The sequence below is a fragment of the Scleropages formosus genome, chromosome 24 (genome assembly GCF_900964775.1).
Source record: "Scleropages formosus chromosome 24, fSclFor1.1, whole genome shotgun sequence".
Taxonomy (NCBI): domain Eukaryota; kingdom Metazoa; phylum Chordata; class Actinopteri; order Osteoglossiformes; family Osteoglossidae; genus Scleropages; species Scleropages formosus.
The window spans coordinates 1879146-1907073 of record NC_041829.1 but is presented as its reverse complement, the minus strand read 5'-3'; the positions used below and the strand labels follow the sequence as shown (position 1 = coordinate 1907073).

Here is a 27928-nt window from a genome sequence, read left to right as displayed (position 1 = left end):
AAACATCTTTCAAATGTGTTACATTTCTTATTTCTTGTCAAATAAATGACTCCAAAAAATAAACAGACAGTTGAGGTAGGATTTAACATATTAGCTACAGTGGATCATGAAGACTATAAGAGATTATCGGTTTTACCGCAGAATCAATCACTCCCAATTGCCCCAGTACAAGTCTGAGCAAAGCCCAATAGCTAATGTTAAAAAAACTTAAAAAAAAATTTAGAATTGAAGCCAGATTCTAAATGATTCTTTCTACCAGGTCCACCAATAAGGTTTTCCTAAGTAGAACAAGTAATTATACTGACATACAATTAAAAGATAAAGTTATTATATCGTCCCGTCCTGGGTGTGTCCCCTCCCCCTCCGGCCTTACGCCCTGTGTTACCGGGTAGGCTCCGGTTCCCCGCGACCCCGTATGGGACAAGCGGTTCTGAAAATGTGTGTGTGTGTTATTATATCGTTATAGTTAAGCTTCATTTTGGTGATCATATGCTTATGCAGACTGGAACACATTGGTTCACTATAGCTAATGATGTGTGATAACACAGGTGAACGTAGGGTCATGCAGTTCCTCTCAGACACTGGCACTCAGCTGGTCCATCCACAGACAGGTGCAGGGGGGCCATGCCAGGGAGCGGATCTTCGTTAAGCTGACCGTGTTTTTGTCTACTGATGGGGCAATAGGGTGGGGGGACTTCAGAGAAAGCTGAGCTGCTAGGAGCCCCATGTGCACACAGTCATCTGTACCCCACCCCTGGAGGAGTCCTGCTATCATACCCGCAGCAAGGCTGATGAAAAAGGGAGACCAGAAAGGAAGTGAGTCCCTATTGGTTTCACATTTTGCTCCTGGGGGAGCAAGGGATTCAAATTCTAGTCCAGACCATGATGACTTGAAATATTGCACTAGCACAGGATATTGTACCATTAGTGGTATGAAACATTGTTTCTGCAGTCCTAAACCTGATGTAAGCCTGTTGCTGAATAATAGGTGAAGCCACCATGACTGCTGCAAAATAAAGCAAGTGGATTTGCTGTTTCATATCCGAGAGTTGTTGGTTCAAACCTTGCTGTATCACTGAGTGCATTGTGTAGCTTTCATCCCAAAACTCCCCTTATTCAGTCACGTGCAGATCAGGTGCTTTTTCCGCGGGAATTTGTGCAACTGTGTCCGAGTGTTCTGCAGTAGGCTCCTATATACTGTGATATGCTATATACTCTTGTGACAAACCACATATTTGGAAGGATTAAGAGTGCAAGGTAGCAAGTAATGGAATGGTTAAGGAGAAGTGAGAAATTTTTTATATGATCTAGATAGTGACTTCTAATCAGCACAGAACTTCTTCAGGAAAACACATGCACTGTAGGTGGGAGACATATTGAGTACTTTTTCCACCTCTCAGCTTCACAGTGCTGATGACTCAGCTCTCTGTTCAAAGTGAATTCATCACAAGCACTGGAACTGAAACAATGTGCATTTAGCGTGGTTATTTCCTTTTGAGGGGGGTGCGGTGGCGCAGTGGGTTGGACCATGGTCCTGCTTTCTGGTGGGTCTGGGGTTCAAGTCCCGCTTGGGGTGCCTTGCGATAGACTGGTGTCCCGTCCTGGGTGTGTCCCCTCCCCCTCCGGCCTTACGCCCTGTGTTATCGGGTAGGCTCTGGTTCCCCGTGACCCTGTATGGGATGAGCAGTTCTGAAAGTGTGTGTGTGTGTGTGTGTATTTCCTTTTGCCATCCAGCGCATACTAAAACAGCTTGCAGTGGCCCGGGCCGCCATCATTGAGCTGAGACAGCTGGTCCTTTTGTGTTTGAAAATTTGAATTGTCAATAAGAACCTTGCCCAGTCGAGCTGCTGCAAGCACAGGCATGTAGCACAATCTACTGATGTGGCTGCGTTCACAGATGGCAGCTGCACAGGAGGGTTGTCAAAACTTTTTTCCCATCATCAATAACATACACTAATCAGTCTTTTTATTAGGTATACACAACTGGTAGTGAGTGGGACTAACTTTTGCCTCCAGAACAGCCTAAATTCCACATTAAAACAAAGCCATTGTCATCTTCGTGAAACCACAAAATAATCCAGAGAGGACATATGTTTTGTGACGTGCTGAATTATTCTGCTGAAGGTGTTCATTTCATAAAAGACAGAATGTAGTCATAAAAGGATGCATCTGGTCAGCAACCTTGTTTAGCTGTGCTGTAGAATTGAAATAATTCAGAATGTGTACTAATTAGCCAAATTTGTGGAAACACATTATTATATCATCATCACATCTGCATTGACATCTGGTTCCTTCACCAAATTCTGGCTTTGCTAATAACATGTCACAATTGAACCTGGGATTCAATAGATCAGACAACTATTTTGCATTAGATATCAGGTTTCGATGATTGTGTGCCTGCTGGAGGCTGACAGATCCTTCACCTGTCTCTAGAGAAATAAATTGAACTGAATTGAATTGTAGGAGAGAAGGGTCTCCCTCACCTGTCTCCAGCTCCAGACACATCCATCCATCCATTTTCTTAACCGCTTGTTCTTTAGGGTTGCGGTGGTATCACGGAGAGCAGGGAAGCCCAGACATCCCTGTCCCACGCAACTTCCTCAAGCTGAACCCGGGGGAGGCCCAGCCGCTCCCAGGCCAACTGGGAGATATAATCTCTCCAGCGGGTCCTGGGCCAAGCTCAGGGTCTCGTCCCATTTGGCCGTGCCTGGTATACTTCCAACAGGAGGTGCCCAGAGGACATCCTTACCAGATGTCTGAACCACATCAACTGGCTCCTCTCAGTGCAGAGGAGTAGTGGTTCTGCTCTGAGTTCCTCCTGGGTGTCTGAACTCCTCACCCTGTCACGGAGCATGAGTCCCTCCACCCTGCAGAGAAAACTCATTTCATGTATCCACGATCTTATTCTTCCGGTCTTTACCCAGAGTTCTTGACCATAGGTGAGGGTAGGGACATAGACCCCTTATGGCTAAGCTCCCTCTTCCTCACTACAGTCCGATACAGCGACCACATTACTGCTGCCGCTGCTCCCAGTCTGCAGCCGATCTCACGCTCCCTTCTCCCCTCACTCGTGAACAAGACCCCAAGATACTTAAACTTTTCCACCTAGGGCAAATTTTCTCCCCTTACCTGAATGGGGCATGCCATCATTTTCCGTGAGAGAACCATGGACTCAGACTTGGAGGTGCTGATCTTCATACCAACCACTTCACGCTCAGCTGCAAAACCGTTCCAATGCATGCTGGAGGCATCCATGTCATGGTGCCAAAAGGACAACATCATCCGCAAAAAAATAGACACATCACCTTCCAGCCCCAACATAGAATGCCCTCCTCCATTAAAACCACAAACAGGAGTAGGGACAAGGCAGAACCTTAGCAGAGTCCTACACCCACACTGAACGAGCTTGATTTAATGCCAAGTATGAGGACACAGCTCTCACTCCATGTGTACAGTGACTAAATGGCCCGCAGTAGTTGCCCCGGCACCCCATACTCCCGAAACACCTCCCACAGCATTTCTCAGGGAACACGGTCGTAGGCCTTCTCCAAATCCACAAAACACATGTAGACTAGATTAGCAAACTCCCATGCCCCCTGAATTATCTGCAAGAGGGTGAAAAGCTGGTTCACTGTTTCATGGCCAGGATGGAATTCGCATTGTTCCTCTTCAATGTGAGGTTCAACTACCAGCTGGAGCCTCTTTTCCAGGACCCTGGCATAGACTTTCCCAGGGAAGCTGAGAAGTGTGATACCCCGATAGTTGGCACACACTCTCTAGTCTCCTTTCTTAAAATAGGGACCACCACCCAAGTTTGCCAATCCAAAAGCACTGTCCCCGAAGTCCATGCAACATTGCAGAGGTGTGTCAGCCATGACAACCCCACAATATCCAGGGCCTTAAGAAATTCCGGGCGAATCTGATCAACCCCAGTGCTCTGGAGTTTGCCTCTGCAACCACAGCTGCTGCCGCCTTTTTAACCTGCTGTACCTATCTCCTCCATCAGAAGTCCCCAGAGTCAACCTGGCCCTAAAGGACTCCTTCTTCAGCTTGACAGCTTCCCTTACCACTGGTGTGCACCAGCAGGTTCTTGGGTTGCCGCTGTGACTGGCACCAACAAGCTTTTGGCCACAGCTGCCCCTGGCTGCATCCGCAATGGAGGTTTTAAACAATGTCCATTCAGACTCCAAGTCCCCTACCTCATCTGGGACATGGAAGAAGTTCTCACGGAGGTGGGAGTTAAAATCATCCCGGACAGGGTCCTCTGACAGTCGTTCCCAGCACACCCTCACTATGCACCTGGGTTTGCCGGGTCTGTCTGTCAATTTTCCCTGACATCTGATCCAGCTCACCACCAGATGGTGATTGGTTGACAGCTCAGCATCTCTCTTCACCCAAACGACCTCAGTACCTCTCTTCACCCAACTCCTAAGGTAATCCACAAACTGTATTTTCTATGAGATGTACGTTGCTTTGGAGAAAAGCATCTGCTAAGTGAATAAATGTAAACGTAAACGTAGCTGTCCAGAACCTGTGGCTTCAAGTCAAATGAAACGACTTCAAAGTCAATCATTGACCTTTAGCCCAAGAACCTCTGGTACCAAGTACACTATGAGCATCCCTGTGTTCAAACATGGTGTTTGTTATGGACAAACCATGGCTAACACAAAAGTCCAATAACATTTCCCCATTCTGGTTTAGATTGAGCAAACTATTATTCCCCAATCACCCCACTTCAGATTTCCCTGTCATGGACAATGTGAGCACTGAAGTCCCCCAGCAGGACTACAGAGTCTGTAGGTGGGGCCCTGTCCAGAAACCCACTCACTCTCTCCAAGAAGGATGAATACTCTGAACTGTTGTTTGGTGCATAAGCACACACAACAGTCAAAGTAACCCTCTCTGCGACCCTCTTGTTCACCAGGAAAAACTCCAACTGTATGGCAGTCAACCAAGGGCTTGTAAGTATCCGCACACCTGCCCGGCCCTCTCACCCTGTGTAACTCCTGAGTAGGAGAGGGACTACCCCCTGTCAAGGAGTTTGGTTCCAGAGCCAGCGCTATGAGTGGAGGTGAACCAAAGTATATCTAGCTGGTAACTCTCAACCTCCTGCACCAGTTCTGGCTCCTTTCCCTCTAGTGAGGTTAAATTCCATGTGCCAAGAGCCAGTTTCTGCCACAAGGGTCCGTGATGCCATGCGCCACCCTGCCCCCTCCTGCTGCCTGAAAGGCATTGCACCTGACCTACATGTTGGACTTTGCGGGTGGTGGGCCTACATGGTCCCCCTCACACTGCTTTTTTGGGCTGAGCTCAGCCGGGTTACGTGGGCTGCCCGGCCCCCAGGCACTCCCCTAGGAAAACTACCCCCAGGGGTAGGTCCCGGTGACCCTGTTCGGAGCAGGGTAAGCGTTGTGTTGCTGGGATTTACATCCATAGGGGTTTTTGGATCGTGTTAGTCTGGATCTTCACTCCAGACCTTCTCGCCATGAGAGACCCTAGCAGGAGCATACTGCTCCCGACAAAATAGCTCCAGAGATCCCTAGATCACACAAGCACTTCTGCCACAACAAGGTCCCGATCCAGGAATGCCCAGAGACATCCCAAACTGTAAAATATCTTAATCATAATATTATACTTGAGAAACTTCACTCTGGTTTCCTCAGTGGTCATAGCACTGAAACAGCCCTCACACGTGTTGTTAATGATATTCTCATCTCCTCTGTTGCTGGTCATATCTCTGTTATGTTACTAGATTTGAGTGCTGCGTTTGATACTTTTGACCATAGTATCCTATCTGAGCAGACTTGAACACCTGGTCGGAAAATGTGTACTGTTCTGCAGTGGTTCCACTTGTGTTTAGATAAGTGTCAACAGTTTGTACTGAAATCTGATGACTGCATCCCTTCATTCTCATCTATGGTTCAACATGGTGTGCCTCAGGGCTCTGTGTTGGGTACATTATTGCTCTATCTGTATATGTTACCATTGGGTGATATTATTTACAAACATAATGTTAAGTTTCCACTCATATGCTGATGACACACAGCTTATATGTTTCGTTTAAGCTTGATGACCCATCACATGTGGTGTCTTTAGCAAATTGTTTTAGCAATATAAATTTATGGATGACTAATCATTTTTTTATTTCTGAATGCCAGTAAAACAGAGGTACTTGTGGTGGGTAGTGATGCAGAAACTCTTGACACAGTCACACCAGACTTTACCACCAATGGAATAAACTTCAAGTTTACAGATTGTGTTAAGGACTTGGGTGTTTTATTGAACAGAAAACTGTCATTTGTGTCTCACGTGGTTACACTGACTAAGTCATATTTCTTTTTGTTCAGAAACTGAACTAAGTTAATGCAATTCCTATATAGGCAAGATGCTGAGAAACTGGTTCATGCTTTTGTTTCAAGTAGGCTGGACTACCGTATTGCATTGTTATTGGGCTGTCCGTACCAGACTGTATCCAGGCTACATTTGGTACAGAATTCTGCTGCTGCAAGAATTGTCACTAGAACTAAGAAGTACAACCATACAGTATAACACCGGTATTGAAATCGCTACATTGGCTCCCAGTTACACTTAAGAGTTGATTATAAAATCTTACTTCTGACCTATAAGGCCGGAAATGGTATTGCTCCAGCTTATCTTTGTGAGATTAATGATTCTTATACTCTAGGAAGATATCTTTGTTCATTGGATGCAGGTTACCTTAAAGTACCTGTGATCAATAAGATCTCAGTAGGAGGTTGCACCTTTAGCTATAGAGCACCTAAACTGTGGAATAGTCTACCAGTTACTGTCAGGAATGCCCCGTCTGTCTCAATCTTTAAGGACTAAAGACTTACATGTTCACTTGGGCATATCATTAACAAGCGTAATTCCGGTTGGCTGTGTTTTCTTTCCCCCTTCTGTATTAAACTGTCTAATCGTTTTAAGTCATCAATTACTAAAGATTCCTTTCTTGTTGAGCATTGTTCCACAAAGAAAAGCACTGAGAAGGCCAGCTGGCTGTCATACAAGCACCCCATGCTGAATGAAGCTAAGGACCACCTGCCATGATGGACAAGCTCATACACACATGCTGGCTGAAGCTGCTTGTCCAGCAATGAGCAAGAGCCTAACCCAGCAATGCAGGGCACCAGCCTGGAGGGGGAGGGGACACACTCAGGATGGGACGCCAGTCCCTTGCACAACACCCCAAGCAGGACTTGAACCCCAGACCTACCGGAGAGCAGGACCCAGCCAAACCCACTGTGCCACTGTGCCACTGCACCCCCCTGATGGCTGAGCTATACCTTTGCAAACTGGGAAATCAAGTTAATACTCATCTACAATGTTATGATAAGCAGCTAAAGATTGTGAATGAAGGAGTGAAATAAAAGTAAAATTCATTTAACATCAAGTTAACACTCAGCTACACTATTATTATTAGTTGTAAATTGACTTAAGTCATGTTTAATGTAGAATGCTCAGGAGGGGCAGCCACTGGCAACCCACCCGTCCTGGGCATTCTACATTAAACAGTTTTTTTTTTCTCCCTTGACTTTCAATTGGGAGTTTTTTTTGTTCCTTTCCTCCATGGCCAATAAGAATAATTATAGCTTTAATAAATGCATGGGTAATGTATTATTCTAATATAATAGTCAACTGTCTTATTTGTCTTTTGCCTTTGTTCAGCGCTTTGTGTCACTGTGTGAGAAGAGCACGCTATAAAAGTAAATTGAGCTGTAGGACACAACAGTCTCCCTCACCTGTCTCCAGCTCCAGAGACATTTACAATGTCTTCAGGCAGAACATTCATGGAAGGGTAGTGGACAGCATTCAACAGACCACTCTAGAGCAGAAACAGAAAAAACAGGGATCGTAATTGAACACATTCTGTTTAATTCTTTAGAATGTGCCTTTTACCAACATATGCCAGTCAATAAGTGTGGAAGGGGCTATTGTCTTAACCAGCAGGAGGTAAAGTCTCTTGTAAGTCTCAGTGATGTGTGGCATCATGAAGCTAATTAAGTCACAATGTGAAATGGTGGACCTTACTGGTGGGCCTGTCTTAGTTTTCAGACACACGGTTCCATCCCTGCGCTCTCCACACACTAACACTCCCAATGGGCCCAGGGTCACCACTACACAGCGCAGGTGCTCCAAGAGGGGGCGAGAGAGGAGTGCTGCACAGTGTAGCACTTCATCCAGGGTTTGAGGGAGCACTGTCAGAGAGACAGCCATAACTGTTCATTCATTCACTCTTTCATTGGATCATTCCTACATTCACATTTTTTCTAACGCTTTCACTCAGTAACTCATTAATTCATTATTCACTCATTAACTTCCACAGTGAAGAGCAGCACTATAATAAAAAAAGAACTGGATGTACGGCTGAGGACACTGTCAAGACTGCATTCTCTCATCATTAACTTGTAACTATGGTAACATGTTTACACACAAGTGCACTGTCTGTTTAGCACAAGGCATGGGTAATTAGAAGCAGTGTAACTGAACATTTTCCAAAGGCATGAGCTGGGATGCCACTTTTTAGGTCACTATCTGAAGGTGGGATCAGTGAGGTGATTTTGAATAAACCATTTCTAGACCATTTCTTTGCTCCCTTACATAGTGAGTGCTAACTCATGCCCTATATCCAACTGCATCAATACCTGACTATGTTTCCCCATAGTTAGAGTCTGGTCCTAATTTATAAATGTAATTGTCTCTAAATGCAGCCACCTACTCTCTATTACTTTGACTTAATGTCTACTCTGTAACCATGAACTCGCATCGATACAGATAGGTACTGTTAGTACTCCCAGATGCACTGTGGTCAGCAAGTACACACCTTTTGGTGTGGGAAGACCCAAAGTCCGGTTCATAGTGCACAGCTCCATCAGGTTGGGTGAAGTGTAGGTCAGAGTCTTCCAGCTCTCAGACAGAAAGGGTTTGCAAGCCTTGTCTGAATCAGTTGGCTCAAACCACACTGGAAGCAAAAAGCTTAACTCTGCAAAAAGTTTCACTGGAACCACATGATAGTCACAAGGGTGATAGTGCTAAGAGCCTCATTAACACCACACTGAGATGACATAAAATTCACAAATGTTACAGCACTATTGTTTTTACAGGCACCACACTGGTACCACAAAGCTGACGGCACTAATTATTTTATATTGGTCATGATATGGATAATAACAGTAGCTGAAGCTATCTGCTTTACCGGGGACTGCACGTTTCCTTGCCACGGAGCAAATATAGTCAATGGTAGGCACTGGAATGTTGCCATCCAAAACCAGTAACTGGGCTGACGAAAGATTCTCTTCAAACTGAGACACCTGCGGAAAGAGAAAGATTTATCTGCTTTGGACCTCCTCCCATTACATCTGCCTTTATTTCACTTTGCACTGTTCTCTTCCTCTCATACTCTGAACATCTAATGCCATCGTATTTACCTGTGATCAATAAGACCTCAGTAGGAGGTCGCACCTTTAGTTATAGAGCACCTAAACTGTGGAATAGTCTACCAGTTACTGTCAGAAATGCCCCGTCTATTTTTATTTTCAAATCCCGACTTAAGACTTATATGTTCACTCAGGCATTCCACCTCGTAATGTAATTCAACCTGCCTTGGTTATTTATTTTATCACCTTTATAAAAATGCATTTTAAATTTACTTAAGTAACAAATTACTAACTCTGTCCTATCTTCTCGTTGAGCACTACCTCGCTACATAAGACCTGAGGAGGCTGGCCAGTGGTGACAGACGAATCCCATGCTGACAGAGGATGATGTCCATCTGCCGTGACGATCGAGACGTTCCATGCCGAGTCGGGGATCCAAGATGCCATTCACCAACATTATAATTACTTGTTAAACACTAGCTTACAAATTGTTATTTTTTAGAATGCCCAGGAGGGGTGGGCTACCACTGGCCCGTGGACCCCCAGTGGATTTTCTCCCTCAATTTACAGTTGGGAGTTTTTGTTCCTTTCCCCGGTGGCCAGTAGGTATACTTATAGCTCTATAATAAGTTCTTCATTATGGTAGCCATTAGTTGACCGTCTTCTTTGTTTGTATCTGTTTTTCTTGCCTTATGTCTGTGTTAAAGCGTTCTGTGTCACTGTGTGAGAAGAGCACTCTATACAAAATAAATAATAATAATAATAATAATAATAGTATTTGCTAAAAACGATGCCAGCTGAACAACAGTTCCTGTGTTGTAATATGTTTTGTCTTTTGCTATTGCTTAAGTAAAATGATGAAAGATGTGAAAAGGAAGAACTGATTGCAGCAATACCAGGCAATACTAATTCTTACAATGCTTTAAAAATGATGGCGCAAAGAACCAAAACTGTTCTGTGAAGGAGCGCTTAAGGGTAAAAATATCAACACAAAAACATGCTATAAATGGCCTATTAGGTCACTCTTTTCCTTTATACTGAATCCCAAATGAATTCTTGGCTTTTTTAAACAGTTTTCATTAGAGGCACAATATCAGAAGACAGGGAAAAAGTGTTATCCTTTCAGTGCTGCTGTTGACACACTCACATACTGGTCTGTGATTTTCTGGTGAATGTCCATGTCACCCAGTCCGAGGCTCAGCTCCCCAGTCTCGGTGATCACAGCACAATAGGTTGCAGTCCTTTGCTCTTGTATCCTAGCAACTGCACTTGTGTTCTCAGGAAAAAAGAAAGCAAAATTTTGGCAGAAGACAACACTCAGTGATGCAACTGTATAATTCAAAATAACAGGAAAGGAATTTGGACTAGTTTATCTGAATAAATTAACAAGCATAAGAAAATGAGTATATGCTATTTTAGGAGGTTTATTAGGATTAAAATCAGTACACAAAATCAGGCTGCATTTAAACAATTATCAAATCATACTTCAAATTGCAATGTTATGTTATTGATCAGACATTATTTGTTTTGTTTTCAGTGGTTTTCAGAGTTCACTGCTACACAGAGCAGTTTAGAGTTAAATTTCCATATGGGTAAGACAAAAAGGGACACTTCAGTGGTGTGTTAAATTGTTGCATTTTTATGCTGTTACTTCATGCCACAGAGTAAGTCCTGAGCCAATGAATCCCATGGTCTCCTTGACTCAATTGCATGGGAATACAGTTAATATCAGCTTGTGGCCAATGATGAGAGACAATGGAAGCATGAAGAGAAAGCCTCACATCCAAATCAGCTACACTGAAATAAGGAAGATGGCTGACAGTTTCCCAAAGCCTCAGAGACCCACATATGAGTCAATTTGTCTTGGTGGTATGAAGGAGAAGTATTTTGAACATCTGAAAACCCTTGCTTAACCTCTGAGATTGAAAAAAAAAATACAGTGAAGGCTTTCTTAAGCAACCCTGTGTAACCATGATATAGAGAACCATGATATGGAGGACTTTCAGGGTTAGGGTTGGACAAAGGGGACAGGGACAGATTTGCAGGGGCTTTTTCATAAAGTAACGTGTCAGCTACTGTATTGCCTTTAAGATGCTGATATATTAGTATGCTTATCATTTTCAGTCAGTACACTCCAGTTTACATTTATTTATTTAGCAGATGCTTTTCTCCAAAGCGACTTGCAATGAACTCTGTATAGTGTTCTCAGCCCACACACCTTTAATTATTTTTTATTATTAAGTTTAATTCACTATGGTTCTGTGAGCATCAAGGAGATACAATATCTGCTACGGGAGAAAATGTTACATTATGGGTAGATGTCATCTCTCACACACACACACACACACACACACACACTTACCATGTGCGCACAGTAGCTCAGGACAGCATCACTGTGGAAGTCAGACCCGATGGCTGAGATGAAAAGAGGCACTTCACCAAGTCGACTAAGGCAGTCTGGAAGAAGGCAGAAGCCCATGCAAAAGACAGAACTACTACTCTCTTATATAAGCCCTACAATCCTTTCAGTACATTATGCTTTATGCTAATTGCTTTGATCTGAATCACCTTGAAGAGTTTTCTCCATTTGAACAGTGTACACCCATCCCGCACATGATAGGGTTAGTTCATTCTGTGAAATCACCCCATTAGACAAATTGCCATTGTGAGGGAATCAAATTACCATTATTTTCTCTGGCTTCTGGATGAAAAATATGTTCATTAAAATGCCAAAATAACAGGTATTCTTATATATGATAATGGTAACACCACCATTTATAATATTTGTAAGGAAAATATTGTCTAGATGGTCTTTTAATTTTATGCCTTTTAGGTTCTCGTCTCTGGTTTTTTACTGATAATTTATTTGTGTGTTTTAGGCACACACAGTTTGCAGCAGTGGTCCCTCAAAACTGTGTGCTTGTGCAAGTGGATGTGGAAAAACAGTGAGCACAGATAAAGCATTCGTTTAAACTTTTCAATCATGAAATGTTTTACATACCAGACAGTCAGAATACATTTCCTGGTGGATTCCTGCTTCTATCAGGTCAGTACAGTACTGTTACTGTCTATGTCAAACCCTGATGGCATTTCTTTACAATCTTATAATTTATATAATCTTGCATTGTTTCAGTTTTTCATCAGGGTATGTAAATATTTCAGCTAAGTTTAAAAACACTTGCATAAAAACAGTTTAGTGCACACATAGCCTCTTAATAAAATAAGAGGACTCACTGGTCTGAAGTCTAACCAGGAACCATAGGATGTGAATCAGGCTACATCTGGTATGGTAAGACTTTGATAATTTGGCCTAGCGGTCTTTATGACACAAAGAAAGTTCACAAGATCACTGCCTATGTCTTTCACTCTCCAAAGCATGCAGACAATGTGGAGTTAAGTGGTGCCATGTACTGTAATGAAAGTTTGAGAAAAATATTTACCCTGAAATGTTCCAGTAAAAATTACCCAGCTATGTAAATGGATAAATAATTGTAAGGAACAAGACTGTACTCTGCTTTGCAGACATCTGTCAGGTAAATTATGATAATGACTATTGAATCTGCTCTTTCAATTGTGATTATTTACTACAATCAATGGTTGTGACTGGTTGACACTCTGTGTGAAAGGAAGTTAGAAATTAATACAGTAGTTGATTTTGTTATGTTATGGAAGCAGCATAATGTCTGCATGCATTGCAGATTACAAGAGCGAGCAAGACGTGAATAAAATATGCATTGTAGAAGTTGACTGCGTAACTGAGCACAGATAAAATTATGGTGAAAAATAAGGCAGTTGTTTGAAAAAATTGTATATATTTTCATAAGCTTTTAGTTTTTTCAATAAAAACTAGCTTTGCTGATGGATGTAGTAATCCAACAATCAAATGTGCAACCCAAGTCCAAACCTTAAACTAAGTGAATATGAGCAGTTCTGATGTACAGTACACTAAAATATACAATTTAGTGGACACGAAATAATAACCATCTTTCTGTATCTTCTTATAGGCAAAATGTATTAACTGTGACCACATATTTTGTAGACAATTCTTCTTGATCTCGAGATAAAAAACTTTTTATATGATGCAGTTGCAGTTCAAACCTGACCAGCTATATTTCTTCCTACGCCACCGAAAGACTGGAAGACACTTCCTGGATTTGTTTGCCCAAACTGCAAGAGAAAATAAAAACTGTTCCAGACACTGTCTGCCAAACTTTACAACCTTATTTATAATACAACAAAAATCAGTTGAAGTGGCAGCTGCAGCAACAAAGCAAACATAGCTTTACAATATACAGAGGCCAGGGGGAACATCCATTTCCCAGAAATATTTTTTCTCAAAAGAAAAGCAGTGCTATTACAGAACTTAAATATATTATTACAATGGAAATAGTTCCAATTTTTTATAAGACCTGCATGGTAAATCATTCGGGATACAAATTACAAACTGTATTTTCCCAAATGAAACCACCATAATCCAGAACAGTAGAAAAGAAATGGAACCACTTGATTGCCATCTAGTGGAAGTTTGACTTCCTCATGTTAAACAGCTACAGAATCCATCCATGCAACACAGTTAAAACACCCATTATCCATCTGGATTGGTAAACTGCCCATAGTATGATGTGTGTGTGAATTTGTGTGTATGTGACTGCGCTGTGCTGCAGTGGTGCACCATGCAGGGTGTATCATACCTCATACCATGTGCTTTTAGGCTCCAGGCTACAGCTGCTCTGCCTTTTATCCACCCTGGTTTTCCATTATCAGTAACTATTTGTCCAAAACAGAGTCACAGTGGTCTGGAGCCTATCATAAAGCATGGTGTGGGAAGCATGATACACCCTAACTGGGATGTCAGTCTATTGCAGGGCAGACGCACACACTCATTTAGACACATACACTAAAAGTAATTTAGAGTCACCACTATACCCAAAACATGTACTTGGACTGTGGGAGGAAACTTAAGCACGTACGGAAAACCTACGTAAACAAGCATGCAAACAGCACACAGACTGAGTCCGTTTCAAATCCACAACACAAGAGTTGTGAGACACCAGTGTTACCCGCTGCAGTATTGTGTCACCCTGCTACAAAATCTAGATGAGTATTATAATTAAATCATCTCCTTTTATTTATATTTGTTGCCTTTTTGTGATTTTTAAAAAGTATGTAAATTAAAAAACATTAAATAAAACAAATATTTATAAAGTACAATGATTACAAAATAAAAGTTCATACAGAAATATATTTACATTTACCATTAACTTTTCCGTTTTTCCTTTAGCTATAAAGTCCACATTGGTCCCACCAATGACCACCTGTAATAGAAAAGTGATGAAGAAAACAAGGTCAGTAATATGTTCATACAATAATACACAGGGAAAGATGTTCAACCCCTCGTGCCAAAATCAAGGGGGCTAGACACAAACCAACCACGCCACAATATTCCATCCCTCCCAAAACCCCACCAAACAATTCCCTTCACAAAAAAAAAAAAAAAAAAAAAAAAAATCAGCCCACCTCATGGGCAAACACCATCCTCCTTGCCAGGAGCCACCGCGTGCACTTCGTTGGGGTTGTCAAGTGGGCACCTTCCTTCATTGATGTTTCATTGAATTGAGCCCACGACACCTCCAGAAGGCTCAACGGCGAGATCTGGCGTCCCAGACCCACCCCCCTCCATGCCCACAGTGCCATCCCAGCGACTCCACCCCAACCACCAACAACCAACCAATACACCACACACAATACACAATAGTGCGAGTTAAAATTTCAGATGGTTTCCAATAATTATCAGCAAAAACCGTACAGCTTTCACAGATGTGGGTATTCAGAAATTACCTAAAGGGCCTGTGCCAGAGGTGTCATTCTCACTTCTCAGGGTTTTTTTTAACTGCAATTACCACTTATTTTCAAGTTCTGACACAGCTTAATATTTCTAATCATATGTTCAAGATTGAAGCTTGTAAACTGAAATCTGTGAAAGGTACATTTATAAATGTCAGCATTTTCACTGCATATTTTAATACTTTTTTGGGGGTGAAAGCATTTACATCTTATTTATTTAGCAGACACTTTTCTCCAAAGCAACTTCCAGTGAACTCTATGTAGTGTTATCAGCCCACAGACCTTATTCACCAAGGTGACTTACACTGCTAGACAGACTACTTACACTGGGTCACTCATCCATACATCAGTAGAATACACTCTCTCTGTCACTCTCTCACTATGGGTGAACCTGAACAGCATGTCTTTGGACTGTGGGAGAAAACCAGAGCACCAGGAGGAAAACCGTGCAGACAACATGCAAACTCCACACAGACTGAGCGGGGATCAAACCCAGGTCCTCTCATACCAGCCAGACAGTAGCACTTCTTGCTGTGATACCATGCCACCCAAATAAATAAAGCAAATACAGAAAGCATCTGTATATATACTGCAGACAGTTAGAAACTATGCAGAAAAATGGGCTAACAGAAAAGTAAGCAAGAAATTCCTTCTGGCCTTTGAACGTTAAGGCCCAAGGCAGACTTCTGCTCACTGTACAGCAGATAGTGTAAACACTCACGGTTTTGGGATGTAGACGTGGACCATTTGATAGACATGAGGATGGCAGTGCTGCTCTCTTTGTCCTCTGAAGCTTGGACAGAGCACAGGCGATCTGACTGCCAATCTTTGCATTGTTCTTCATTAAAGCAATGTCTTTGGTGCGGTGGTTATAGGAAGCTTTCATAACAAAAATTTTCAGGCATGCAAAACCATTTTCTTCTCCTCAGTCCATTAGTGTCTGGCTGCAGTAAAACTGCACTAGTGCGTTGTGAGCCAAAATGTACTGCTCATTTTATGTACAGTATGTTCATATTCAGCTATTGCTTAAAGGCATGCATAGTTAAGGAGGGCACACTTTTGAAACTGTGCCATTTCTGGACATGTTCACCAATGTTCACTTCAGGAACCACATTCATAAGTTTTCATGTCACTGAAAATGCGTGAGCCATCAATAACACTGGCCTCTGTACAGGCGGCGCAGTTCACACTCACTAATTATTTACAAATATGACTGTAAAACATACTCTAGTTTGTATACCAAAGTAGGAAAAGGTAAAGCTTTCCAGGTCAATGTATGTTCGGTGGGAGGGGAATACAAATACATTGCAATTAACTTGAAAATAAACATACATATGTATGTTCCATCACACACACACACACACACACACACACACACACACATTTTCTGAACCGCTTGTCCCATATGGGGTCACGGGGAACCGGAGCCTAGCCGGCAACACAGGGCGTAAGGCCGGAGGGAGAGGGGACACACCCAGGACGGGACGCCAGTCTGTCGCAAGGCACCCCAAGCAGGACTCTAACCCCAGACCCACCGGAGAGCAGGACCTGGTCCAATCCACTGCACCCCCCTATGTTCCATCATTTATAGTTTAACTTAGTGTATTGCATACATTCTGCATCATGTGACACTGTGACAAATGTAAGAAATATTACACGTGCATGGTTCAGGAAGGGAAGGGGGTGCGGTGGCGCAGTGGCGCAGTGGGTTGGACCACGGTCCTGCTCTCCGGTGGGTCTGGGGTTCGAGTCCCGCTTGGGGTGCCTTGCGACGGACTGGCGTCCCATCCTGGGTGTGTCCCCTCCCCCTCCAGCCTTGCGCCCTGAGTTGCCGGGTTAGGCTCCGGTTCCCCGTGACCCCGTATGGGACAAGCGGTTCTGAAAATGTGGTTCAGGAAGCGACCAAGCCTGAGGAGGTACAGGGTGGACTTCTGGTGTGTTTTATTAAAAACACAAAACAAATAGCACAACAATCACAGCTCATAGTCCAGAAGGTGTTTGGCTCAGCTCCTGCATAAAACAAATATTTGTTTTTTTTTTTTTTAAACTCATCTCTGGACCATTTTTTATGTACAATGTGTTATTCCCAATATTTTATCTACATAGCATTGTCATTTCCCACTTGTTTAACTAAAATGGCATCAGTCGTAAGACCTCACAAGATAGGGAATTTCACCCAGTCACGCAACTAGCTAGGAAGTGTAGTTACCAGATAATTTACTGAGATACCTTTTTGCTTGAATGGGAGGGGTCTAGGTTTGAGGTTCACCCTCTGGTTCTGCATTCAATATAAAGTTACTAAGGAAGTTACCGGAAGGATACTGGCTTGAAGAGACCTCCCTTGGGTCAGCTCGTTGACCCGTTGCAGAATGAAGGGGGTCACGTCTTTGCCTTGCAGAGACATTGCACTGAATACAACCAGAATGCAGGATAATTCTTTTCAGCTGAAGTTTCAAATATGACTGTGGCATAAAATGTTAAATCTTATACACATTACATCTATACAGTCAGCAGATGCTTTTCTTCAGACTGATTTACAATTATTTACCCAGGTGGGCAATTTTAGTAGAGCAACTCAGGCCAATTGCCATACTCAAGGGTGCTACAGCTAGTGGTGGGATTTGAATCTACAAACTTTGGGGGCAAAGGCAACAGGTCTAACTACTACACTACAAGCTCATACCCTGCAACAGGTCATGTCATGTCATTGTCCCAACTGCTTGTCCCACAGTGGGTCGCAGGGAGCCAGAGCCTAGCCTGGCAACATAGGGTATAGGGCTGGAGGGGGAGGGGACACACCCAGGATGGGACGCCAGTCTGTCGCAAGGCACCCCAAGCAGGACTCGAACCCCAAACCCACCGAAGAGGAAGACCAGGACCAACCCACTGCGCCACCGCACCCGCCCACAATAGGTCATTTATAACCTAAAATCACAGGGACTATCCATTGGTTAATGGTACAGTCTTGTAGATGTAGGTTTATTTGATCTGAGGTTTTTATAGTTTTAACTGACATTTTGTCGGCCGGGAGATATGGCACTGCTTATAGAAAGGGACCAAAGTGTGACCCTGAGAGTGTTGCCTTGCTGAACAGCAAAGTCCTCACCAGGACTAACACGTTGGCCTCCAAAATCCAGCAGGACACTTTTTCATACCTGGCCTCTGCTACAGCAGCCTGGATGGCCTCTTCAATCTCCTCCCCATGGGCGGCATGCTCCTCTGGGATGGGCACTGCCACTAGCAGGCCACTTTGCAACCCCAGCCATGAGGCACTAGCTATAAAGGAGCAGGGATATGTTAAATGCAGTGAGACATTGACATGTTAGCAGGAGGGACATGTTAAAGTCTAACTGTAAAAATACAAGGATATATCCATAGTAGAGACCCAGAAATACATTCATTCAAAATGCACAAATATCGTAGATGTAGGGACACAAAGATATGCAAACTAAAATTATTGGGATACCTTCCTGCTGGGACACAGAAATACATTTACTGTAAAAGCAGAAGAATATGATTTCTGCATGAACACAGAGATATACTAACTGCAAAATGCAGAAGACATTAAAAATACAGTAATATTTTTGTTGCAGGAACATATATACATTTACTATAAAAAAGAATATAACTGCTGCAATGACACATATACAAGTCAATGGCAATGACAGACAGATATTAATAATACCTACTGTATAAAAAGACTTTGTGGCATAAATTTTTATCTTCTAAAATTAATTTTGTGATAAATATGTTGTAGATGTTCAGTTTTCCACAGATAATTATATTGTTGTAGATGCTGTTTGCCTTTACCATATATAATAAAACAAAGTTTAAAGAAGTTCTCACTATGACCTATTAATAACTAATAATTATTGAAATTTATTGATTGTAATCTGATGGAAACAAGCTTTAAATTAACTGTTTTGTTACAATTGTTAACTTAAGTAGTTTTTTCTTTAGTAGCTATTTTTCTCTTTATTCTTACCTATCAGTTCTGCAGCTTCTTGGACGTCAGCCACATTGTAAGGGGAAATGAAGCCGCTCCGACGAGTGAAGAATGCTGGAAAATCCTTGGACTCTCCGAATGTGGCCACACAAACACCCTGAGTCTCCTGACACAGAACAAACAGTGCACATCTCCTGCATGTTCCATTAACTCAGGTCATTGTCAGGAAAGGTGGTCAACACAAAGTTAGAGGTTTCACTGCTTCCCCAGTCAAATATTTAGCAAATGCATCAACTGTCCACGAAGCCCACTGCTTCTCTCAGGGCTCACACAATAATTTATAATGTTCATGAAAAAGTAGCACATCCCCAGCTGAGTTACCAGGAACTCCAAGGTACAGCCAATGTCAAGGATCGACTTGACCCCAGCTGAAACCACAGCAACTGGTGTCCTTCCAAGTTCCATGAGGTCAGCACTGATGTCCATTGCTGAAAACACATGATTAGAGGTTTGTTTTCAATTAAAATTTTATTTATCGGTTTGATTTCCCCAAAGATGCCAACAAAAAACTTTAACAAAACCCCTAATTTCAGGAGGCTAAGAAGTTGTGTGGTTAGGAGGCCACAGATAAACCTTTGGGAGATCTATTCAAAGCAATGGCTATCCTACTAAAATTGATTAAATAATTAAATTTAACCACAGGAGCAGACAGGAGTTTGAAAAACTTCATAAATATCCTATAACTGATTCTCAAGATGCAAACCTTGATTACACACAGGCTTAGGCACAATTGAGTTCAATGTACTGGAAAGTAATTAATAAAGGATGATAAAATGATCTTTCAAGTCAAGTAGGCCATGCTAGCCTTTGAGACTCATAGAGATGTAATCGTTTCCATGAAGCTGAAGAGCCCTCAGGCTTTGGGGAACAATGAAGAGAAGCAAGACGTGGAAACAGTTTTTTCACTAAATGCATAGGCAGAAAAATGTGGTACCAAATATGAACATAAAATGTAGATGTATAAACAACATACAGGGTTGCAGGGAACCGGAGCCTAACCTGGCAACTCAGGGCGGAAGGGGGAGGGGACACACCCAGGACAGGACACCAGTCTGTCACAAGGCACCCCAAGTGGGACTTGAACTCCAGACCCACCGGAGAGCAGGACCCGGTCCAACCCACTGCGCCACCACACCCCCCAGCAAGTTAAATAATTTAGATATTTCAGTGGAGCAACTCGTGTAAAGTACTGACATTTATTTATTTAGGTAATGCTTTTCTCCAAAGCAACTTACAATGTTAGTCTACCAACAGTTATTTACCCATTTATACAGCTGGGTAATTTTACTAAACCAATTTTGTAGAATAAGAACCTTACTCAAGGGTACTACAGCTAGAGGTAGGGATCAAACCTGCAACCTTTGGGTGAAAAAGAAGCAGCTCTAACCACTACACTACAAGCTGTCCCTTATATATCAAGGCAATAAGAGCCAGATCATTCTGGAACTTAAAACAAGTTACATGCTATTAACTGACCTTCGTGAACAATCTATAGCCTACCTGTTTAGGACCTGTGGCACCTGCTGATACATTTAAGAACTTGACCAAAAAGTAAGTTCCAGATTCTGATCTCAGAAGAGGACTGCTTCAGTCACTTGAATTATTTTGAATAAAATTCCTAAAGCTTGAAATTCTTTGAATATGAATGTGTGACCCGTTGTAACTGAATATGTCCAGGCATGTTCAGTGGGTTATATAAGGTGTGGGGACTTGAAATCCTAACTCAAGGTGAAGAAAAATTAAGTTATCAAGCCAGTTACAGTAAGTTACTACAACTTAAATTTTGTTTTAAATCAATTAAAGCATAAATTTCAGTTTAAATTACACACAATATTAGGTTAATGTAATTATCAACATTATTATATCAACACAACTCATCAAAATAATGTTTGCAACTCAAAAGGTTTAATTAAATCGATAAATTAGAATTTTAATTCTGCAGCCATGCATTTAAATAAGTTGTGATAATAGGTCCCCTGAATTACTTTTAGAGTGATAGTGTATCTAGTGTAGTGTATCTAGCAGTGTAAGTCACATTGGTGAATAAGGTGTGTGGGCAAATAACACTACATAGTGTCCATTGGAAGTCGCTTTGGAGAAAAGCATCTGCTAAATAAATGTAAATGTAAATGAAAAAATGAGTCTGCAATACAAAAGAAAATTTGACAACAGAATGAAAGCACTGACCATTGTAAACAGAGTGCATGATTTTAAAACTCACTCTTCGCTCCATCCCGGTGAACTCCTCCTATTCCACCAGTTACAAAGACTGAGATACCAGCTTTGTGGGCAGCAATCATGGTACCCGACACAGTGGTGCCTCCTGACAGACCCTGGATACGCCAAAAGCATGGTGGTTTTAAGGTGATACATCTTTTCCCAAGTGCAAGACTTTGAAATATTTTTATACATAGAAATATAAGTAAACTGACTTTTTCAGAGTTATTATACATATATATAATTTATACATAGATATATAAGTAAACTTATGACACACATACAGCCATTGTCTGAAGTCGTGGCGAACCAGAGCCTAACCCGGCAACACAGGGTGCAATGCTGGAGGGGGAGGGGGAGAGAGGGGACACACCCAGGATGGGATGCCAGTCCGTTGCAAGGCACCCCAGGTGGGACTCAAGCCCCAGACCGACTGCAGAGCAGGCCTTGGCCAAGCCTGCTGCACCACCACACCCCCCCCCTTTAAACTTATAACAAGTTTACTTATATTTCACACACACACACTTATATTTCTATGTATAAATTACATATACATATCTAAAATTTTAGTATATATTCACATATAATCAGCACTTCCACCATTCATCATAGGTTACCACCGTGTAGCATTCAGTCTTAAAAAAATTGAGAAAAAAAGAAAATAGCAAGCTTCTGAAGGAAAAAGAGCAAGCAGTACTTATACAGGTATTTCTAATCTGTCATAAAAACTTAGAAGGGTACATGTATTCCAGCATGATTCAACAGATCTAAAGAAATTGGCCTTTTTCTAATTATTTTCAGTATTTATTTTATGTATATTTATTAATTTAGCTGATGCTTTTTTTCCCAAAGCAATTAGCAATAATTTACCCATTTATACAGCTGGGTAATTTTACTGGACAATTTAGGGTAAATAACTTTCGCAAGGGTACTACAGTCAGAGTTAGGAATAAAACCTGTAACCTTTGGGTGGAAAGGCAATAGCTCCAAGCACTACAATACCAGTTGCCCTATGTACGTCTGTGAATCAGTCAAGCGTTGTGATGTCACCACTCCAAGGGCTCACCTTGCTGACAGCATAGGCTAAGTCTCGGCGGGACACCTTAAGAGGGGTGCCACCACGGGAAAGGAATTCGAGCTCTTTCTGGGACAGGCCCACATGGACCCTGCCCTGCAAAACTCCTATGGCAGCAGGAGTAGCCCCTTGGGCCCTTACGATTGCCTCTACTTCGTTGGCTGTGCTGAGAAAACACACACCCAATATTTACTTCACCATGTCCATAACAGAACAAGTCATAGGATAAATATCAATCTTTTTGTCATCACACATGCTCTTGTGTCTGCTGAGTTCTCAAATATATTGCTGTTTTAACTATCCTTCAGTAAATTAATTAACACCACGATCATGATTGAAGATTGCAGCTATTTTTTGCAAAAAAAAAAAAAAAAAAAACTGTTGCATATATTTTATCCACTGGTTTAAAAAAAGGAAAAAGTACCAACTTGACAAGATAGACCAGTAGGGCAGGCTGAAATGAGAACTAGCAGATACAAGGGTGATTAATCTGACACTATTTAATTATGTGGCCTGGTATAAAGGCCAAAGCACCTCACAGATATGTGTGGAAAAAGAAGATGTTGCACTATATCCTTCATATAAATGTCTTTCAGTAGCTCCACAAAAAACTCAGCTCATTAAAACAACTACGGGGTGGACAAACAATGATGTATGATCTCCCATCTTCTCGTGGCTCCTTTGCACCTCAAAGAAAACAGCCGTTTAGTTTACTGTCACCTCCATTAGTTCAGGGCAAAGTCAGAAAAAAATTATAAATATGAATTTATCAGAATTTAATCAAGAGTCCAGAATTAAGTTGATTAAACCAGAACAGCGGCACATCCTGGGATTATGGCTGAGAAAAAAAAGAAGGCGGTGATTGCTGGGCCACCAACAGGGAATGTAGTCTTCTGTTGAAGCCTTCATCACTCAGTCATTTGCACTTAATGAAGCACATAACTTTTGTGTGAAAAACAAAAAAGAAAGCAGTAAGACCTTCATATACCATGTGAAATGCATGGTGGGGTCATTATGCTTATAAAATTAGAATGTACCCTGGATACCCTGCATATTCTGTGAAATGTCACAATGATGGTTAGTCACCACACTCCTAGGGACAACATAAAGGACACTGAGGGACTTCAGGCATGACACATTTTCTAGAAAACATATGTCAAAGAGAATTGGCAAAGGAAATCAATGAGTAAAACCAACAATACTGCAAAAGAAATGGTTTTATAGCAAAATATATTGATTTTAAGTAAAGAACTGATTGAATCCTTTTACCAATATAATATCCAGTAGGTTGCATTTTATAACTGCATTTTGTTCTTTGCCAGAGACAGCAAAAGTGTTAATCTCCCACTCGTCTCAGAATGATGATGAGTCAAATACCATGTGACAGAGACATGTTCTATAGCAGTAATAATTTTGACAGGAAATCACAGAAGCTGCCGATCACAGCTTTTCCTCTTGACAATGACTTCCACACTGGTCGCATGTTAAATCAAATCAATAGCTCCTACTGGAAACCCATTAATTCTTGCACATTTTAGTGTAATATTCCCCTAAGTGACAGCTTTTCTTTCAGTGTGCCATGTCACTTACTTCAGATTGTGAGGATAGGGCATCCCATGGGTAATAATAGTACTCTCTAGGGCCACCACTGGCTTGTTTTCTGCCAGTGCTTTGGATACATATGGATGGATCTTGAATAAATTACCTGCAAAAGAATGTTTTCTTGGAAAACCTGTTGCATTGCCATTGATGTTTTTTAAAAAAACATGATATACTAAAAATCGAGTAATGTGTTTTACAGAAAAGAAAAAAAAAAAAAACAAAAAAGGTCCAGTTGCTGAAACTACTTTAACTGATTTGGAAAAAGGCATTATATGGTTCTCATATTTTTGAATATCATTTTTTTTCCCAGTGATCAAGTTTTTCTTATTGACACAAAACAATTTGTCAACATAGAGAAAACTGATATACAGTACCATGTATCAGATGGTTCCTGTGGTGCATGACGATGCCATGTCTTTGAAGAAGGGAACACCACCTCCTGAGAAGCATTCTTAATACTGATTTTCAACAGAGAAAACAAACAAAATATAAAAGCTCCAATGGCAAATATTCACAAGTCTACAAGAGAGCAATAAGAAAACCCTTTCATGGTTTGATCAATAGATGCAGGTTCAAGAAAAAGCATCCAGTTGTATATTTGTAAGAATCAATTTTATTTGTATAGGTGAGCAGCAGCACCTGGGATTCAGTGCTGTAGGTGCGCACACCTCCAAACTCACTGCACTGTAAATTTCCCAGTTTTTTTCACACAAAAACCCTGTGTCTGGATTTGGACAATATGCAGCAGAACACAAATACTTGCACATTTTCTCCCTTTTATGTTACTGCAGGATCAATGGACTTGAGACTGGCTAAATTATAAGACTAATTCTAAATCATCACAGCTGATTCAGTTTCCACATAGGGAGAGCAAGGGCTATATATTTTACCCTGGTGTGAGATCATTATATCGAACAAATACACAGTGTTCTATTAATCTGAACGAAATTAGTGTGTTAATTCAGACACTCAGTGCCGCAATTTATGTCCCTAAATCCTGGTAAATTGTTATAACTTTGGGTTACTGCTTAAGTTACTGCTTTCATCAAGTGGAGAAATTCTCAGCTGTGAGCAAAGGAGACAATGGGCGATTAATGACTCAGGAGACAGATTTATAAATCACCAAAATACCATTAATATAACAGTGGGGGGGGGGCTGCTCCCTTTTTTCCCTTTCACGACTATTTCTCAACGTGTTACACGGTGAGGTGTTTATACTTTAACTTTATACTTCTGAATGTAAATATTAGGAAGGGAACCCGATAGAGAGACGAGGTTCATGACGCCGCCCCGGTGTCATTCTGTTCCTTTCTTCAAGCCCATCCACACACACACTTTCGGAACCGCTTGTCCCATACGGGGTCACGGGGAACCGGAGCCTACCCGGCAACACAGGGCGTAAGGCCGGAGGGGGAGGGGACACACCCAGGACGGGACGCCAGTCCGTCGCAAGGCACCCCAAGTGGGACTCGAACCCCAGACCCACTGGAGAGCAGGACCCGGTCCAACCCACTGCGCCACCGCACCCCCAGCCCATTCATTAAAATGAAAAAAAGAAGAATTCATTAATCTTTTTTTCGTCTCATTCCTACATCGTCGAAGAGCAGTTTTTATTATAATAATATGTTGCATGTATTTGTGTATTTATTGGTTGCTAAACGAACTCCTCTCTAAAACTTAAGCCTGAAAACCCTAACCGTAGGCTATTCATAATGCAATCTTCAAATGAATAAATGGACGTAAGCTTTGGCGATATGACTTTTTTCATGGATGCAGCTAGAAACGAAATGAGTGAAAGTAAAAATGTACTTTTTTCGCGTTAAACTACACAACTGAACGTTATCCGCGCTCGTTATCGCGTCTGTGAAAATACTAGTCATTTAAAAATCAACAGAACAAATTATAATTGTTACACTACATTTGGAAGGAATCGAGATTTTCGCATCTGATTTTTATTTGTAGTTGCATCGGTTCTGTAGGACGCTGCAGTGTGTAACACAGTAGTTGGCCGAATTAATTCTCCAGAAAATATATTGTCCCTGCAGACACGCTCCGATTCGTTAATTAATCCAAGTAAAGGATTCCCCCGAAAAAGGGTTTAATTCTCCGCTCCCTTACCTTGGTGTACGTGGCAGGAGTACACTTTGACCCCTGAGCTTTCAGTGTTCAACCGTTATTTCGTGATGAGCATGATTACTTTCCTGCCAAACTGGTGCTGTTTGGAGATAAAAACAGCAGCAGAAGAAAGCTTGTTTATATGATGTGATTTAAGTGCTATGTTAAAAGGTGTTTCAAAATCAAAATGAAGACTAAAGTAGCAGCAGCAGGTCATCCAGTTGAATCCATTTGTATTCAAGCTGACTTTTAAAAATGTTGTTACAATGGGTTTAACTGTGATCTTGGAAAGGTTCAAAGTTCATCTCTGTGTAACATTGTCCAGGTTTGGCCTCCTAGCAATTTGTTAGTTTCACAGACAGTTAATTCCCTGGATTCCAGGAGAGTGTGACTGTCCAGATATGACCTTATACAGTCATAAAGATTTCCTCTACGCTCATGTCATTCAACACAAATGGGATCCATATGAACACAAGGGGAGCACATTATCAGTCTTATGTGACCCATCAAAGAACAGACTGATATACCTGTCCCAACTTTATGATGGATTGTTACTACGAAAGAGGTGAATACTTATAAGTCAGTAAGTTATTTTCAGGTTTGTGAGTATAATTCCAAAAATATATGAATACTTCTATTCATTTTAAAATGATACTATTACCAAAGAGTATATCAGCAGAAAACTAATCAATATGTTTTAATTTTATCTTGATCTAACAAGCAAAATGAGACATAATACCTGTGGTGAATACTTATAGAGGCATTGTACATATTATTATTATTATTGTTACTTATGTAACCTTATTCCTTTGTTTCGTTTAGTGTTTCTATTACGTCATATCACAAATGAACTTGATGAAATGCCTATTCTTTTCCGCATTTATAATACCTCGTTTATTATATGACTGGGTCGTTTGCCCAAGAGTGCCGCTGTTTGCTTTGTGTTTTAATGCACACGTGTCACTGCTCAAGGTGAATGCCCTGTGTTTCCGGAAATAGTCGAGTCCGCTCGTAGAGGCCTTTCCAGAAATAGTCGAGTCCGTTCATGGCGGACTTTCCGGAAATAGTCGAGTCCGCGTGCGGCGGTCCTGTGTTTCTTTCTTTCTTTTTTAAAATGCACAATTCAAGAACTCAGTACAACAACATTGTCTGAGAAAAATCAAACCTTTGCCCTGGGTAGTACCTGCATAAGTTAAAAAAAAAAAAAAAAAAGAAATATATTACAAGTTACTTCAATGACCATGTATTACATCAAAACCTTGAAAATTTTAAAGTATACACACACATTTTCTGAACCACTTGTCCCATACAGGGTCACGGGGAACCAGAGCCTACCCGGCAACACAGGGCGTAAGGCCAGAGGGGGAGGGGACACACCCAGGACGGGACGCCAGTCTGTCGCAAGACACCCCAAGCAGGACTCGAACCCCTGACCCAGTGGAGAGCAGGACCCGGTCCAACCCACTGCACCACCGCACCCCCCAATTTTAAAGTAATTTAACATAAGTTAATGGCCGTCTTGTTATTACACTATTTAATAGTCTTTATGTACTGTTGAAATTCTTTAAGAAAAACAGAAAATATTTTTAAGATTGAAAAAGTTTTTTTAAGCAAATTTGGACCTGTGTATCTGATATTTGGCTAAGATAATTACTACATTGACTATTATATGCC

At 41.6% G+C, this 27928-nt stretch overlaps 1 protein-coding gene across 1 annotated transcript; it reads right to left on the bottom strand.

The window, feature by feature from the left end:
• Positions 1 to 430: 430 nt before the first annotated feature.
• Positions 431 to 26436, bottom strand: LOC108936440 (pseudouridine-metabolizing bifunctional protein C1861.05). The gene is made up of 19 exons (XM_018755788.2): positions 26258 to 26436; positions 24514 to 24597; positions 24128 to 24242; positions 22529 to 22703; positions 21467 to 21578; positions 19567 to 19673; positions 19225 to 19351; positions 18395 to 18515; positions 17562 to 17647; positions 15961 to 16094; positions 14651 to 14710; positions 13499 to 13562; positions 11758 to 11852; positions 10543 to 10671; positions 9215 to 9329; positions 8843 to 8980; positions 8050 to 8216; positions 7761 to 7843; positions 431 to 788 (listed from the first exon to the last, which is right to left on the bottom strand). The coding sequence occupies exons 2-19, from the start codon at positions 24587 to 24589 to the stop codon at positions 575 to 577; spliced, it is 2118 nt and encodes a 705-aa protein (XP_018611304.1). The 5' UTR covers positions 24590 to 24597; positions 26258 to 26436; the 3' UTR covers positions 431 to 574.
• Positions 26437 to 27928: the final 1492 nt, after the last annotated feature.

Excerpts from the sequence above, each read along its gene's own strand:
- LOC108936440 (XM_018755788.2), bottom strand. The coding sequence starts at position 24,589 with ATGCTTCTCAGGAGGTGGTGTTCCCTTCTTCAAAGACATGGCATCGTC. Across the intron at positions 22,704-24,127 it reads CCCTATCCTCACAATCTGAA|CACAGCCAACGAAGTAGAGG; the intron begins GTAAGTGACATG and ends GTGTTTTCTCAG. Across the intron at positions 13,563-14,650 it reads GAAAAACGGAAAAGTTAATG|TTTGGGCAAACAAATCCAGG; the intron begins GTAAATGTAAAT and ends TTTCTCTTGCAG.